General features: G+C 38.7%; 1 protein-coding gene across 1 annotated transcript in view; it reads right to left on the bottom strand.

Annotated features, from left to right (window-relative positions):
* Positions 1–15,531, bottom strand: part of Ush2a (usherin) — a 635,341-nt gene that overhangs the window by 371,842 nt on the left and 247,968 nt on the right. Inside the window, exons 28-29 of the mRNA XM_042681986.1 lie at positions 15,408–15,488; positions 12,636–12,836 (exon numbers count right to left, since the gene is read on the bottom strand). Coding sequence (XP_042537920.1) covers positions 12,636–12,836; positions 15,408–15,488 — 282 coding nt within the window. The remainder of the gene's footprint in view (positions 1–12,635; positions 12,837–15,407; positions 15,489–15,531) is intronic.

Below are 15,531 nucleotides of genomic sequence, written 5' to 3'. Positions count from 1 at the left end.
GGTGCAGAAAACCCAAGTGTAGAGAGCTTGGGAATTTTAAGGGAATTTCTTTCTTTTATTCTCATTCCCTTCCCTTTCCTGTTTTGCTTTCTTCTGGCAGTATCAGTATTGGGAACTGAACTGAGGGACTTGTAATTGCAAGGCAAGCACTGTACCAGATGAGCCATGCCCCTGGACTCTTAGCTGTCTGTTTATTTCTCAGATAGAGTTTCGCACTTTTGTTCAGGCCAGCCTCAGATTTTCAGAATAACTGGGACTACAGGCATATGCCACCATGCCTGGCTCCTTTTTACTGTTCTGCTTGGCTTTATTTTTCCAGCAGCTGTTACTAGGGCTTTTCAAAAGCAGTCACTTGAGGACTGACAGATAAAACAAAGACTATTCCTCTTCTTAGCTACATTCATTCTGCATCCCTCCCTGCAAGAGGGCCTCATTTCACAAGGACTCTCTCAGGGAGTGAACAAAGTCAAAGGCAGTTGTATCTCTGGATGGATAGATTAGTATCTCTAATGTGTGCTTCCTTTTGCACTAACCTCAAATTTCAAAGGAGCCTATGAGAACTATCAATAACTAGAAGAAGCCCAAAGACCCGCGAGAAAACTCTCTGTGGGACTGACACTCAGCGATGCAAGTTTTAGAGCCTCCAATAGGACTCTATGTGCTGAGAAGCAGGGAAATGACAGCAAAGTCTGCTTTGATGGCGGAGTTTTATGATTAACTCCTGTGACTAAATGCAGACAAGGATGAATGCTCTGTGCCTGAAAACTGAGCAAAAACACAACAAAACAAGGCAGCTTTTTCTTTGTTTCTTAACAGCCAAACATACTGAGAAAAAGGCATCCATTCCCATTTGCACCCCTCAGCAGACTCCCCCTTCCTCCCTACTCCACCCCCCAGCTGCCAACCTAGGTGTTTGGCTGGCATCCACTGTAATCTGTTCTCTTTCATTATGTTAATCTGTGGGCGGAAAGATTTCTGTCATCTTCGGAGCGCTTGTACAGCAATGGTAAACACCTTGGCCTGTCTGTAATTGGACAGGTGTCTGCATTGATGTCACCCAGCTTTTAATTCAATTAAAGAACTGGCGGTTCTGCTCTCATTACCCACTCATTTCCACTGCACTTTTAGTCTGGCGGTGCAATCTGCACATGGCAATTGTCTACCTCGAGTCTAAAGTCAGTGGGCCTCTAACAAAGATCACACATGATATTTCAAGTGGATGCCAAGGATCCAAGGGTTTTTCCCTGTTTGCCAAGGCACTCTGAATAATATGGATAATGTATTCTCTGTCTCGGTCTCTGTCTGCCCCTCCCTTTCCCTCTGTCTCTTTTTCTCTCTCGCTGTCTCTGTCTCTCTTACCCTTTTTCTCTCCTGTTTCTCTCATTCTCTCTCTTCTGCTCTCTCTCTGTCTCTCTCAGTCTCTCTTTCTCTTTGTCTGTCTCGTAGGTATCTCTGTCACCATGTCTGTTTCTCTCTTTCTGGTGCATCTAAGAGCTATCTTCTAACTACTTCTAACTACTAATTAGAAGCAGTCACAGCAAACTGAAAAGCTGCTTCTAGCTTCCTCTCTCCAGGGCTTTCCTTCATCTCAGGAGAACTCATCAGAGTGTGATGCTCTTATTTATTTGCTGGCATTTCACATTTGGATCAAGAAAAGTGAGGGTAGGCCAGAGCAAGGCACTTATTAAGAAGGCCATCTGGTGAGGGACACCACACAGGCTGAGCGGCTCCAGGACCTGCAGACACAATGGAAGAACCCTTCTCCCAGAAGACAATGGGCCTGCAGAAGGAGAAGACAAGGCGTCTTTTCCAGCCCAGGATTCTGCTGCAGTGGTGATAAATTGTCATTTTCAAGTAGACATTCCAAACCAGCCCCGTGCATGGCTTAAAGAGAGTAAATCAATCCCTTCTGCCCACTTAAAGGAACCTCAGAAAATAAATTAAACTTCTAACACAGACATTTTGACACACTGACCCCATGAAACTGAATAATGACTTTTGTTAAATCTGGATGGAAATTTAATGAGCAAAGATTGAGATAGAGAAACACACCTAAGATGCAGAGGAAAGACTCCTTGTTGTGGTGTTTTCCAGGAATTTCTTTAAAAAAAAAAAAAGATTTTCTAATAATACAGTAAGTGTCAATTTTCATTTTACCCATGGACGGAATACTAATCATTCATGCTATAAACTTGAGTTTATCCTTTGGATCTTTAAGTCTATTTTTTTAAAGTGGGGAAGGAGACATGGGCAGATACTAGGGACTTAAAGCCTTATTATCTTGTTTGACTTCATTACTCAGGGCTGGCACTCTATCAGATGGGCAATGTATCCAGTCTGGCTTTTTGGTCATCGATTGGAGATAAGAGGCTCACAGGTTTTTGTGCTCGGGCTGGCTTTGAATTGTGATCCTACAGATCTCAGTCTCTTGCATAAGCAAGATTACAGCCACGAGGCACAAGTACCTGACTAAGTTTTTCTTTCTTACATTTCTTTTCCTTCCAGTAAAAATTTTGACCTTATTTTAAACTTCTAGTGTGGAATGTAAAAAAAAAAAATCATGTGCCTTGGATAAAAAACTATGCAGATTTTGATGTTTACAAATAGGAAAAAAAGTTTATTCTTTTATTTCCTTTATAAAATATAAGGCCTAATCCCAGACTTAGAGGATGGTTTAAAGAGTGATTTTTATTGACTTAAAAGCATTATCCAGTTGAGAGTCTCTCAGCAGACTTAGATCTAACCTCAAATTTTTAATCAATGTCTTTGTGGTGAAAACTACAGCATCTGCCATTTTATCCTAAGAAAGATTGAAGCCACATGCTGGTGTTAACTCTTTGTCTTACATACAGGAATAACACTGAAATTTGGGGGATTTTTTTTTCCTAGAAAATATTGAGCCTGACTAAGCAAGAAGATAAGACAGGAGGAGATGAAAGAAATAAAAGTCATGTCCTCCTATGAATAGTGTTCTACGCCCTCATTCCACAGCATTACCGCACAGTATCCAAGGGCCTTCCTATAGAAAACGGCTCCTACTGCAATTGCAAAAGGAAAGTACTACAGCCAAGGACAGGGTTCATGTCTACTGACTCCAAGACCTTTGTTCTTCCTATCTGACCTAGATACTTGGCTCTACAAGAAGAAAAATAAGTGTCATTAAAATTAACTATGCAAGCCAGATGAAGTCTCTAATCCCTGCTACTCAACTGGCTGAGTTCTGAAGATCCCAGTCAAAGCCAGCCCAAGCAGGCAAATTCTTGAAACTCTTCTTTCCAATTAACCAGTATAAAACAGAAGTGGAAATATGACTCAAGTGGTAGAGTATCAGCCTTGAGTAAAAAACGTTACACAAAGAGTACAAGACCGTGATTCCCCAGTACTGGTACATGTGTGTACACATGCACACATGTGCGTGCACACACACACACACACACACACACCAACAACTGCACATATTTTATAACAGATAGTTCATCTAAAACATACCGAAAAGTATATTCACAGGCTCAATTTTACTACTAAAACCGACTGTCTGCAAAACCACTGTAGCATGTGTGTCCTCTAAAACCAACAAGTGTTCCTGCCTACAATAATTCCTTATAAAAATACAATTATTAAAATGTGTTTGGGTATTACTGAGTACAACATTGGGATTTTAGTACTATATGAACATATAAATATAAAATGAAAAATAACAGTTTTCCTTATCAAGTCTCATTATATCTGTCTATATCATATAGACATAAATATATGCTATATTTAGAGATATCATATACCTATATATTTGTGTTTGATGTCATAAGCATTATGGCAAGTGTAACTACTCATAGAATATAGGTATTAACTTTTATTTTAGCCAGGTCCCACAATGTTACCAAATTCAAATAGAAATTCTAACCCTGCACTGCAAATTGCTACTTCATAAAATGAATACTTTTAAAAAGAGAAGAGCAGATACCAGTGGCTCATGCTTGCAATACAATCTATAAGGGAGGCTGAGATCTGAGGGTCCTGGTTCAAAGCAGACCAGACAGGAAAATCTGGGAGACCTATATCTCAAATAAACTACCAAAAAAAAAGCCAGAAGTGGAGCTGTGGCTCAAGTGGTGGAGCACTAGCCTTGTGCAAAAGAAGCTCAAGGACATTGACCCAGGCACTAAGAGAAACAGAGAGTAAGAGTGAAAGGGAATGAAGGAAGGGAGAGAAGAAGGAGGGAGAGGGAGAGGGAGGGAGGGAGGTAGAGAGAAGAAAAGAGGAAGGATGGGTAAAAGAAAAAAGAAAGAAAAGAAAAGAAAGGAATGAAGGAAGGAAGGAGGGAAAGAGGGAAGGAAGGAAGGAAGAGAGAGAAAAAGAAAGAAAGGAAGGAAGGAAGAAAGAAAGAAAGAAAGAAAGATTCACAGAAAAAAGAAAGAAAAGAAAGGAAGAAAAGAAGCCAATTTTCCAATATTCACAGACACTCACTATGTAAGGAGCTCAGGAACATTATAGATTCCAGAGAGTTCTGCAGAACTATTCACTCATCAACATCACAGAACCTAGTGCAATCTTTCTGCATTAGCTAAGCAAGAACATTACATCATTTCTATTTTTAATATTTATATCATAAGCTCATATTTTGTACCAGTGACTTTCTTCAGATCAACTTCTATCAAGATTTCCATTTAAAGAACTAGTTTGTGCCAAGTACCAGTGGCTCATGCCTATAATTGTAGCTGTTCAGGAGGCTGAGATCTGAGGATCACAGTTCAAGGTTAACCTGGGCAGGAAAGTCTATGCAAGTCTGAGACTTGTCTCCAACTAAACCCCAAAGTTGTGGAATGGCTCACAAGCCTGTGTTCATGTGCATACACGCACATGCACACACACAGAAATAGTTTGTAATAAACTTAGTACCATAAAAACTGACAAATCTGCAAGTATTATCACTAATATCTACAAGTATATCACTATCTATCACTAATTATATAATTTCTTCTATGTTTGCTGGTAGTGGCAAAGACCACTAATTTCCCTGTTAATAAGCATTATACTCATCTTCCTCTGTAAAATGACTTCTATTTTGTTTTGTTATTTAGCTAGACAAATGGACACTTTGAATGGGGGTATTTTATAGCATTCTCTGAAGATAGGTACAGCCAGTTGACTGAATTCTGACCATGGCTGGCCAGAAGTGGTGAAGCAGCATTTTTTAAATATGTTTTTAAAGTGAATGTGTGTATGTTTCTTTAGTTATTCTCCTCCTTGCTGGATGGAAATCAGACTGGAGGGCCGAAGCTCCAGCAGCTATCCTGAGACCTTGAGGTGGAACACTTGTTCCTAAGGATAAATGACAAAGTACATGAATCCCTGGCACTAGGCGCACTGAACATTTTCACTGACTCTGCTTGTGGACATCTAGAACCAGAGAAGGAAAAACTTCATCCTGTCAAATCACTTATTTTGGGTTCTCTTTTTGAATGATCAAACATCTCTATTAGTTTTTACCCCATAAAACTTTGATTTTCCCCCCTACTTCATATTTCAAAGAATGCCTGGACTGTACTTTGGCATTGTATAAAAACAGATAGCAAAGGTAGGAGCTAGTGCTAGCTTAGAACATAATAGTATTGACAAAAACACCTAAAATAAATACTTTCTGTTGGGTGTCATTATCAGCAGTGTTGGCTTCTGTTGTTTTCAATGGCAAATGGATGTCGCTTGAATTGCATGTAGGATTTTATTCTCTCTACCAACGCTTCTCCCTCATAGGGAGAATATACATGAAGTTCCAAAGATATGTTTAACTAGTGAGAGTTCTGTGCATTATTTCACACATAAAAATATATAGATTTTGGAAAACTATTGCTGTGATGAGTTTTCATTGAGGGCCACTGGTTCAGCACTCAACCCAACTCAGCTTCATCACACCTGGGGCTAATTACTAGGCATATCAAGCAAGGCAGAAGCAATCGTAGCAGAAAAATGAATTCATTTGTCCATGACTTCATTCATTCTTTGAAGAAAATCCTATTGACTACCTACCTTGAGCAAGAGACATGGCAACACTTAGATATAAAAAAATATGTAATAGAAAATTTGGTCAGGATCTTCCTGTGTCATGCACAAACCAAATGGGTGCACAAAGAATAGCCGTGGGCCATTTTAGTAAGGGTTTTCAGTTGAACAGAAAAATTGCATGACATGAGTTGTTTCTGTAATAATAATTATTATTACAATTATACAATTAAAGGGAGTATGTGTAGTATACATATATGTGCATATATACATACACACATATACACATGTTAGTCAACTATTGGTAATTTAAATACATTTAAAAGTACTCTGAATACGATTATTCCTCATATATTGCTTCATACATACATCACTTACTTCTGAACCTAAGTGACATCCTGTAAGTTAGGAGGCTTGTTTTTGTCACTGTCCCTTTAATCTCATAGAGTGACCTCCTTGGCTTTTTTCTTGTCATCCTGGCGTGGAGGTGGTCAGGTTAGAAATGTGCTTCCGGTGTATTCCCAGACTGAGTGCATGTTACCAGTATCCTCTGCTAATTCTCACCTGCTATCCAATGGGAACTTTTTACAAGCCCTGCTTTGAAGGGAGAGGTGAGGTCCTATTTTACAGCCTCCTTTCCTTCATGTACCCTAGCATTTTTCTGGCTGAAGAAAAATGAATATAGTTGGAACAAGGGTAAGAACACAGCAAGGCTTCACGGAAGCCTTACAGGTGGAAGAGACCCTCAGCCTGGTCCTTCCATGACCCAGCTGCCTTTTATTTTCTGGTCCACAAATCTATAAAAGAACCAGCTTGAAACATGGGTGTCAGGCAGATTCTCAAATCCTAGAATAATCTTGTACCAAGGCTGATGTTTAAGCAAACTGGGAATCATTTCACAACAACAGAATTGAGTCACTGTTTTCAGACTGTAGCACTTCTCATGTGTAAATGATAATAGCCCTAGCCTGGTGCCAGTGGCTCACACCTGTAATCCTAGCTACTCTGGAGGCTGAGATCTGAGGACTGGACTGAAGCTCAAAGCCAGCCTGGGCTGGAAAGTCCGTGAGACTTAATTCCTTAATTGGAGATAAGTTTCCAATTACCCCAGAAAAGTGGAACTGGTGCTGTGGCTCAAAGTGGTAGAATGCTAGCCTTGAGCAAAAGTGCTCAGGGACAGTACCCAGGCCCGGAGTTCAAGCTCCATGATTGAAAAAACATCAATCAATCAATTAATTTTTTATAAGTCTTATGCAGATGAAGACTAAACTACTTTTGGTGGCACAAGCTTTATTATTAATTGCATTATACATTGAATTATTTCTCTTTATAAGTTTAGATTTTTATAATTCATATAAATATAAATCTCTACATAAATTTCTCTATAAATTTAGATTTTTCTATTTAAATTTGGGTTATCATCTGAAACATTATTATTATTGGTTTATCTGCTAACCTATGGTGAATATACTTAGACATTAGTCTGACTGAAGGAGTAAAATGCTTAGATTTTAGTTCAATGTAATGTAACAATAATATTGAGAAATATTACTTTCCATGTACCAATTAGAAGTCTAGCCCTGTTCTGGGTGCTATCCGAATTACCCTGATAATTAAGTTGACATGGTTAAACATCTTTGAAAAATAATTGTATACTTGAGAGTTCTTGAATCTCTCATTCTTGACCTAATTTCAAATCAAATTGTGATACCCATTTCTAAGTAGTTCTCAGTTTCAGGGGAAAAAAATGGCTGGGCTGTTTCCCTGGGCACCAGTTTTGCATGTTAACAGGGCTGCAGGGAAAAATCAGCAAAAGCTACATAGAGTTAATTGGAGTCCTTTGCAACAAGTCTACAGATACACAGGAGTGATCACTCTAGGGCTTTCTACCCTGAGGCTCCAGCTGAGGAAATGTACTCCAAAGAACTCCTTTCTCTGCACTCTGGCCTGGAGAGGGCACAGAATATAGACACTGTGGCCCACTGGGGCCCATTTGCTCCGGAGTGGAGCTGTTGACCCTTGGACTCTCCATTGCTATGGGGAGTTACCTCATTTAATCCGCCGGTAACCAAATCCAGGAACAGTAAGAGATTCTGCTTCACAATGATTTTGCTTCACTATTCTATTCGTCTGGTTCTCTTGGTTGATAATTATATTTTAATCATTGGCTTTTCTTTGGATTTTTGCTTTCTTTGAAGTCCGACTGGATTTTTCTACTTCTTCCTGGTAGTCAACACACTCAGTTTTTGTTGCCTTATGGCTGATTTTGCTATTCTTGCCTACTTATTTCTTAATAATTTTTTTGCCATTTTTGTTGGTTAATTTTATTTATTTTTTGGGGGTTCCGGTTGTGGGGCCTGAACTCGGCCTGGGCGCTGTCCCTCAGCTCTTCAGCTCAAGGCTAGTGCTCTACTACTTGAACCACAGAGCCACTTCCAGCTTTTTTTTTCTTTTTTCTTTTGCTTATGTGGTGCTGAGGAATCAAACCCAGGGCCTCATGCATGCAAGGCAAGAGCTCTATACCACTGAGCCACCTTCCCAGCCCCTCTTAATAATTTTATAGATGCATTACTAGATAAGATACTTCCTTATCTCCCCCATCTCATATTTAGTGGGTTCAATTGGGAGGGGGACATGCCATCAGGATTTTCTGGGTAAGACTAAAATTCAACCATGGATGTGAAATTCTTCTTTTTCCTGTTCATGGTATTTCCCAATGCCACCTGGACAAGATTACCTGAGATCCTTTTCAACTGCCAATGTCCGTGCTACCTTCCAGACAGATTACATATACTGCTCTTCATATAACAAAGTTAGGATTAGCGCGTCTGACTCACAATACAACATCTGGGACTCACCACTTTAGGAGCCTTCCAACAAAATGGCCCATTACTTAAAAAGTACCTAGAAGGATACCATGAAAAGACAAATACAAGATCTGAAGCTGACTCCTAGGCAAACTTAATCTCTAGCTGGGTACAAAAATACCTTCCAGATCTTTGCCCCAGTATTTCTACATATTAATTGTAATAAAGTCCTGGCCAAATTCTGTGCTTCACATTTATAATCCCAAATACTTGAGAGGAAGATCACAGTTTGGAGCCAGTCTAATCAAAAAAAGATAGTGAGACCTCATCTCAACAAATTAATCAGGAAAAGTGGTATCCAACTGTCATATAAACTTTGACCTGCCTCAGAGTCAATGGAACATGTAGACATGGGTATGTATCTACACATAGACAGACAGAGATATAGATAGATAGATAGATAGATAGATAGATAGATAGATAGATAGATAGATAGATAGATAGACAGGATAGGATAGATATTATTACAGTCCAAAGCAAGACCCTATTTGGAGAAAATAAAACACTAAAGGAAAAAAGTAGGAGCATGATTTATAAGGTCAAGTGTTTGCCTAGCAAGTACAAGGAGCTGAGTTCAAATTCAAATACTGTTAAAAAGGTTAGAAACCCCGAAAACAAGAGGAGATTGAGACAAAGTATGATTGAAGGCGAAGAAGCAGAAAGATGCTGTTGAGAATGACAAGGTATCAATTACTCTGTAGAACATACATGTAGTGCAGGAGTCTAGGGAAGAGATATGGTCATTTGGTCTGTTCATTAGGAAAGAGAAGGAGAAATGTAATAATTGCCCTAGAAAACTCAAGGACTTACACTCAAGTCAGTGGGTGGCTGGAGCTGCTCTTTATTGAAATTTTTAATGATAAGACAAAGTAGAATTTGAATGATTCTGGAAAGAATCCACAAAGACAATGTTTCTTAAATTCATCCCTTCCTCCGTCAGGAAAGGCTAGTTCAAACAAGGACAGCCGATCTGCACATTAGAGTTTCTCGTTCTAAAGGTGTACAATGGGCCAGAGAATGTGTGTTAACAACATGTTGTCAGGTGAAGCCCTTCACAATCATCCTGGGGCAGAAGAGTGAGGTTAGAAATATAATGAAGAAGAAGACAAGCTATTACTAACTTCTCTAAAATAGAAATGAGGTCTTGGAGTTTTTGAAGTTTTACTTTTAGGAAGATTAAAATAACGGGAAGGTAAACGTGATAACTGAGTAGAAAATAATCATGAAAATCAAATGATCATAAAAACCTACATGTTCCAGAAATATTTGTTTCAGTCTTCTAGCACATATTAACTCATTTAACTTGTAATAACAACTTCATCAGGTCAAAAAATGCAATTAATACATATATTTAGAAGCAACCAAGTAACAAGGATCCTGAAAAAATATAAGATTCTGTTTTCATCTCTGGCGTCTAATTTGCTCTAAAATATAAAACCATCCGGTGAGTGGGAGTAGAAAGGGAGAGGAACATTTGGATAGTTAGGAAAAATACAAAATATTTAAGGAGGAGAGTGGGAGTGGCGTATTCTTATAGAAATATAGTCGGTTTGGTACCGGCCATTTCTGTTGGTCCATTTGAAATTGGGGATTGAAGACTATTTTATGACAATCTTTTCAACAGCTTCTTGCTAATTAGCTAGCTGCCTTTGAGAGATGGAAGAGGGTAAATGGAATACTTCATAAGGTTGAATTTTTCATCAGAAAGTTAAAAGAGGAAAGAATGAAGTGGAAGGTATAAATTTCATTGTAAAAATTGCTATCTACCTGAGTAATAGATTCTACAATTTCTAAAGCAGAAGTAAACAAGAGAATGTGGTATACATACACAATGGAATTCTATGCCTCTATCGGAAAGAATGACATTGGCCCATTTGCTAGGAAATGGAAAGACTTGGAAAATATTATGTTAAGTGAAGTAAGCCAGGCCCAAAGAAACATAGGTCCCATGGTTTCCCTTACTTGCAATAACTAGTATATGTCTGAGACAAGCAGAAATGGTTAGATAAGTTGATGTTAGGTGAAATGAACCCCAAGATAAGTATTCAAATGTTTTTTTCTTCCATGTGATTGTTTCTAACATATTTATAAGATTATTTCTTTGTTGCTTTGTATGTCCCTCCCCCATGGTATAACCCCTGCTTTCACTATATTTGATGTTGGTATAATTTGTTTAAATAGGGATACAGGTGGACCCATTGCAACAATGAGATGTACAAGTCATTATGTCAAAAAACAAACTTTACAACTTTGGCGGGGGGGGGGGGGGTTAAGGGGGTGGTGGGGGAGATGGGAGGGGATGGGAAGGGGAAACAAAGAAGGAGGCAATGCTTAATAAGAAATGTACTCATTATCTTGCTCATGTAATTGTAACCCCTCTATACAGTATTTTCACAATAAAAAAAAGAACCAAAAAAAAAAAGAAGTAAACAAGAGAAATGAACACTAGATCGATTGGAAAGAGGAGAGATGATATTTAGGTTATCCTAATACACATATGGTGATGGTTCAAATTATAATTTTTCTCATAGATTTATATATATATATATATTTATTGAAGAAATACTGTTTAGAGGGGTGACATTTGCGTGAGTAAGGTAATGAGTACATTTCCTATCGAGCATTGTTACCTCCTCCTTTGTTTTTCATAGAATTTTTAAAAAAAATCAAATTTGATATATTTGACCATTTTGGGTTCTGGACAAAGACTTAGATGTAGCATTTAAATGTGCTTCAACATTGCATAAGCCTGAACATGGCTCTCTCTGCATGTGGGCGCTGGTAGTAGAGTAGGTGAGTGTATTCCGCCCTAATCATTCTGCAGGGCATAGAATACTGTGAGAAATTGATTCAATGATTTGCCAGTCAAACTGCTGGGGCTCTCATGCTCCTCCACCTTGAGATAATTGGCTTAATCAGCAATTTTACAATAAATAATGGTGGTGTGAACTTGGGCAAATCCCAAAGAGTAAAGTTTTGCATGGTAAAATCAGATGGCTCTTCTTAAATTTATGGATATATATATATATATATATATCCATATATATATATATATATATTCCTCAAAAATATCCATGGACTATTCAGGGCCTACAGCCCTTTCTGACCTAGTATTTTTTGGGAACAGACAGAGACATTATGCAATTTGTATGATTACTCTTTTTCATCTGAGGCAGACAGACAGACAGGCAGACAAGCAGGCAGAGAGACAGACACAGATCACATATACACAGATAGATAAGCATATAGATGGTTGCCTCTCCTTTTCTCTTCTTCCTTCTCTTTTTTCTCCCTCCCTCTCCCTCCCCTGCCCCCCCCACCTCTCTCTCATGCCTCTACTGGGGGTGGAACTCAAGAACTGGGTGCTATCCCTTATCTTGTTTGCTCAAAGATGGCGCTTTGCCACTAGAGTTCTACTTTTTGGTGGTTAATTGGAGAGAAGAGTCTCTCCAGGCTGGCTTTGAGGCACAGTTCTCAGCTGTCGGCGTGATGTGAGGCACAGGTGCCTGGCTGGATGTTTGCTCTTTGTTTTTTAATCTTTGCTTTGTGAGACATGCTCTCTCTGTAACCCGGGCAAGCCTCTAAGTAGAAATCCTCCTCCCGTGGCCTCCTAAAATTGCAGGGATGTGACATGATGTTCTGGCTCATGCTGTTGTTTTTCATCAGAAAAAACACGTGTATTGAAGGTATGTGGGAAGGGAAAATTTGCAGAACATTTTAATCAAAACTTAAAAGGGGAAGCAAATCTGACTGACTCCAAAATGGACTTACCTGTTCCTGTGAGGGGACTGGTACTGATGAACTCAGCCTGGGCAGAGGGCATCCATGAAGAATGAGGATCACCCTCACTGTAGGCTTTCAGAATGTATTTCTCAAGCACACCATTTACCACAATCGGTTCATCCCAGGTCACTTCAAGCTTATATCCATTTATGCTTCGGGCTCTTGAGGGAGTTGGCACACTTTGTGGAGCTGTGAACGAATAAAAGAGAAAATAGAGAAAATGGCAGCTCTGAGAAGACAATTGCCCCTATTCTTCAGTTTTAATGGCTGCAGTAAATCAGACCTAACCATTAGCATAAATACAATTTATTAGAGTTGTAACTTTTCAGCATTGATTTAATATGACTGCACATCTTGAGCCATTCAGTGTACGCAATATTTTAAAAACCATCAAAACTTTATCGACGTAACATTCTTTTCAGTCTAGTCCAGGTTTTCCAAAAACACATTTAAGATATCTGATAGAGGGAAACATCTCTCATAAAGGCGGAGGTGGCAATAGTCAGAGAACATGCCGGAGCAGTGGAATGATGTCTCTTTTGAAAGTCAACTAATTAGCCTGTTATTATACATAGTGCCTTGACACTTTTATAGCTTCCATACCTTAGCCAAAAAAGAAAAAAATAAAAAGAAGTCCTTGTGGTTTTTGTACTTGAACGACTGGTCCCACTTTCCAAATTCAGTGGCTTTCCAGTTAATTTTTTCTTAAATCAAAGTTAAGCCCCAGACACCATAGCTAGGTAGGATACATTTCTAGTTGCATTTCGAGGGGTAGGGGAGCTGAAGCCATCCAGATTCTTCAACATCATTTTCAGATTACATTCTCTTTCGAGTTTTCTCCAAACAGTAATACAAAAAAAAAATGTTTAAGTAAACTGCAAAATGTCACACACAGAGTGTCCTACATTTCAAAAGTCCATAAACTTTTAACAATTTATTAGATAGTTCGACTCTTTCCTTTTTGATCAGTAGCAACATCATCACAGCCCACTACACAGGTACACAAAGAAGAGCCCAAGGAACTCAGTGGCAGGATAATGGATGGAGGGCCTAGTGCTAACTGCCTGTGGGCTCCTGAGCCTTGTGGATGGACCATCCTCCTGGCTTTCCCATACTGAGTATCTCACTCCTCCAATGTCCTTTTCTGACCAATCAAAAAGGTAGCTTTCAGGGAAACAAAGTAAAGATACAGGATGAGAGGAAACAAGAGAATCATTCTGGCCAGAGAGAACACACAGCTGATCCAATAGAGTCACAAATAAAGGGACCATGAGAAAGGCGTTGATTTTATTAGTTCTGAAATGTGGTACAGGACAAAGTACAGTACTGTCTAACAGATGGTCTTCTCATAAGGGACAGAGCAAAACTGACGCAAAAATAATCAAATAGTGCAATTATTCTCTAACCCCTGGGAGCATGTAGCTGCTCAGTGCTGTGGTCAGACTGTAAATATGAATTTATGGCACACGACTTTGTGGTCCAATCATTGCTATAAATTCAGAGCTCTTTTTGCATGCTTTCTTGGTGGCATTTAAGATGAATATTAACGTTCTGTAAACAACAAACTTTCTAGATACCTATTTAAATTGCCTACATATTCAAAGCAGGCTTTGTAGTTGAAAAGGTAGAGGAACATGAAATGGAGATAGAAAACATCAGTAACAAATGAATATTTTATATCAGAGTTTTCTCCCAGTTTTTGAAGTTGAAAAGTATTTTTGAGAAATCATTCAGCTCACTGTCTTTCCTATAAATAGATGATTATTTAAATCATCCTGAAAAAAGCATCAACTTCTCCTTCGTCTGCAAAATTGATAGGCAGAGAGCTTTGAAAGCTATTATTAGTAGCCACCTCAGTATTTCCTTATCTTTTTAAATTAAGAAGATTCCTCGGTTAAAAGAAAAGATATGTGAGGATACAGAGACCCTTTATTGATAAGTATAAGAGAATATCCTGGTGCTGAGCATCTTTAGACAGATAGTTGCTTGCTGGATAAATAGTAACAATTCCAGATACACAAGGGGCCACTGCTTGAAGACATCTCTTTTTCTGGAAAATATCTGGCTCTAATAGGGTAAAACTCTACTTATTTATAAAACTCTTTGGGATAAAATGCTTTTCAGCAATGCTGTTATGTGAAACAATACTATGACCACCATCAGAAGTACAAAACACTGATTATTAGTTTTGTCTGAGGTTAGATTGAATGTATTTTAATGCCTGGTTGTTTCTCTTCCAACTCAAACAACAAAAGAAATTAAATGGAACTTCAATTTCTCTCCCATGAGAGTCACTCTACGATTCTCATAGTTGACATCACAGCAAATATTTGCAACAACGTGTTAACAGATGCATCTGTTTCCAACTAAGCTCAAGTTTCAAAAGCAACCCTTGCAAGAATCAGTGGGTGCCATCTCGCTAAAGCCATGCGGGCTTTTGATCTCAGCCTCTTAGGATCTATGCATTTCTTCAGGTTTCCCTTCTAGTCTTGGACAGATGATGGTAGGTGAAGCCTATTAAGTCCTTAAATTACCAGAACTTCCTTTTTTGCATATCTAAAGAGGAAAGTATCACATCTTAACAAATATTAGTTCAGATTCTTGAAAAATAAAAATAAAACACCAATCTGCTTTTTAGCCATTGATCTTTCCCAATCTTTTCCTAAGTCACAAGATTCCAAAAGTACTTATGTTTCACGGCCACAGTCTTCTCTTCGCACACACAGAAACATGCATATTTTAAGATTAAATAGAATTTACCTGTTCCTATGGTACGTCCCCGACTCCAGTCACTAAATATGGAACCTCCTTCATGGGACGCTATGACTCGATACAGGTATTCTGACAGAGAAATAAGAAGTAGAACAATTAAATGAGTCCTCCC

Source organism: Dipodomys spectabilis, unplaced genomic scaffold, assembly GCF_019054845.1.
Source record: "Dipodomys spectabilis isolate Male_0828 unplaced genomic scaffold, ASM1905484v1 ptg000069l, whole genome shotgun sequence".
NCBI classification, from domain to species: Eukaryota; Metazoa; Chordata; class Mammalia; order Rodentia; family Heteromyidae; genus Dipodomys; species Dipodomys spectabilis.
The sequence above is the reverse complement of the archived record's forward strand: the minus strand, read 5'-3'. Positions and strand labels throughout refer to the sequence as shown.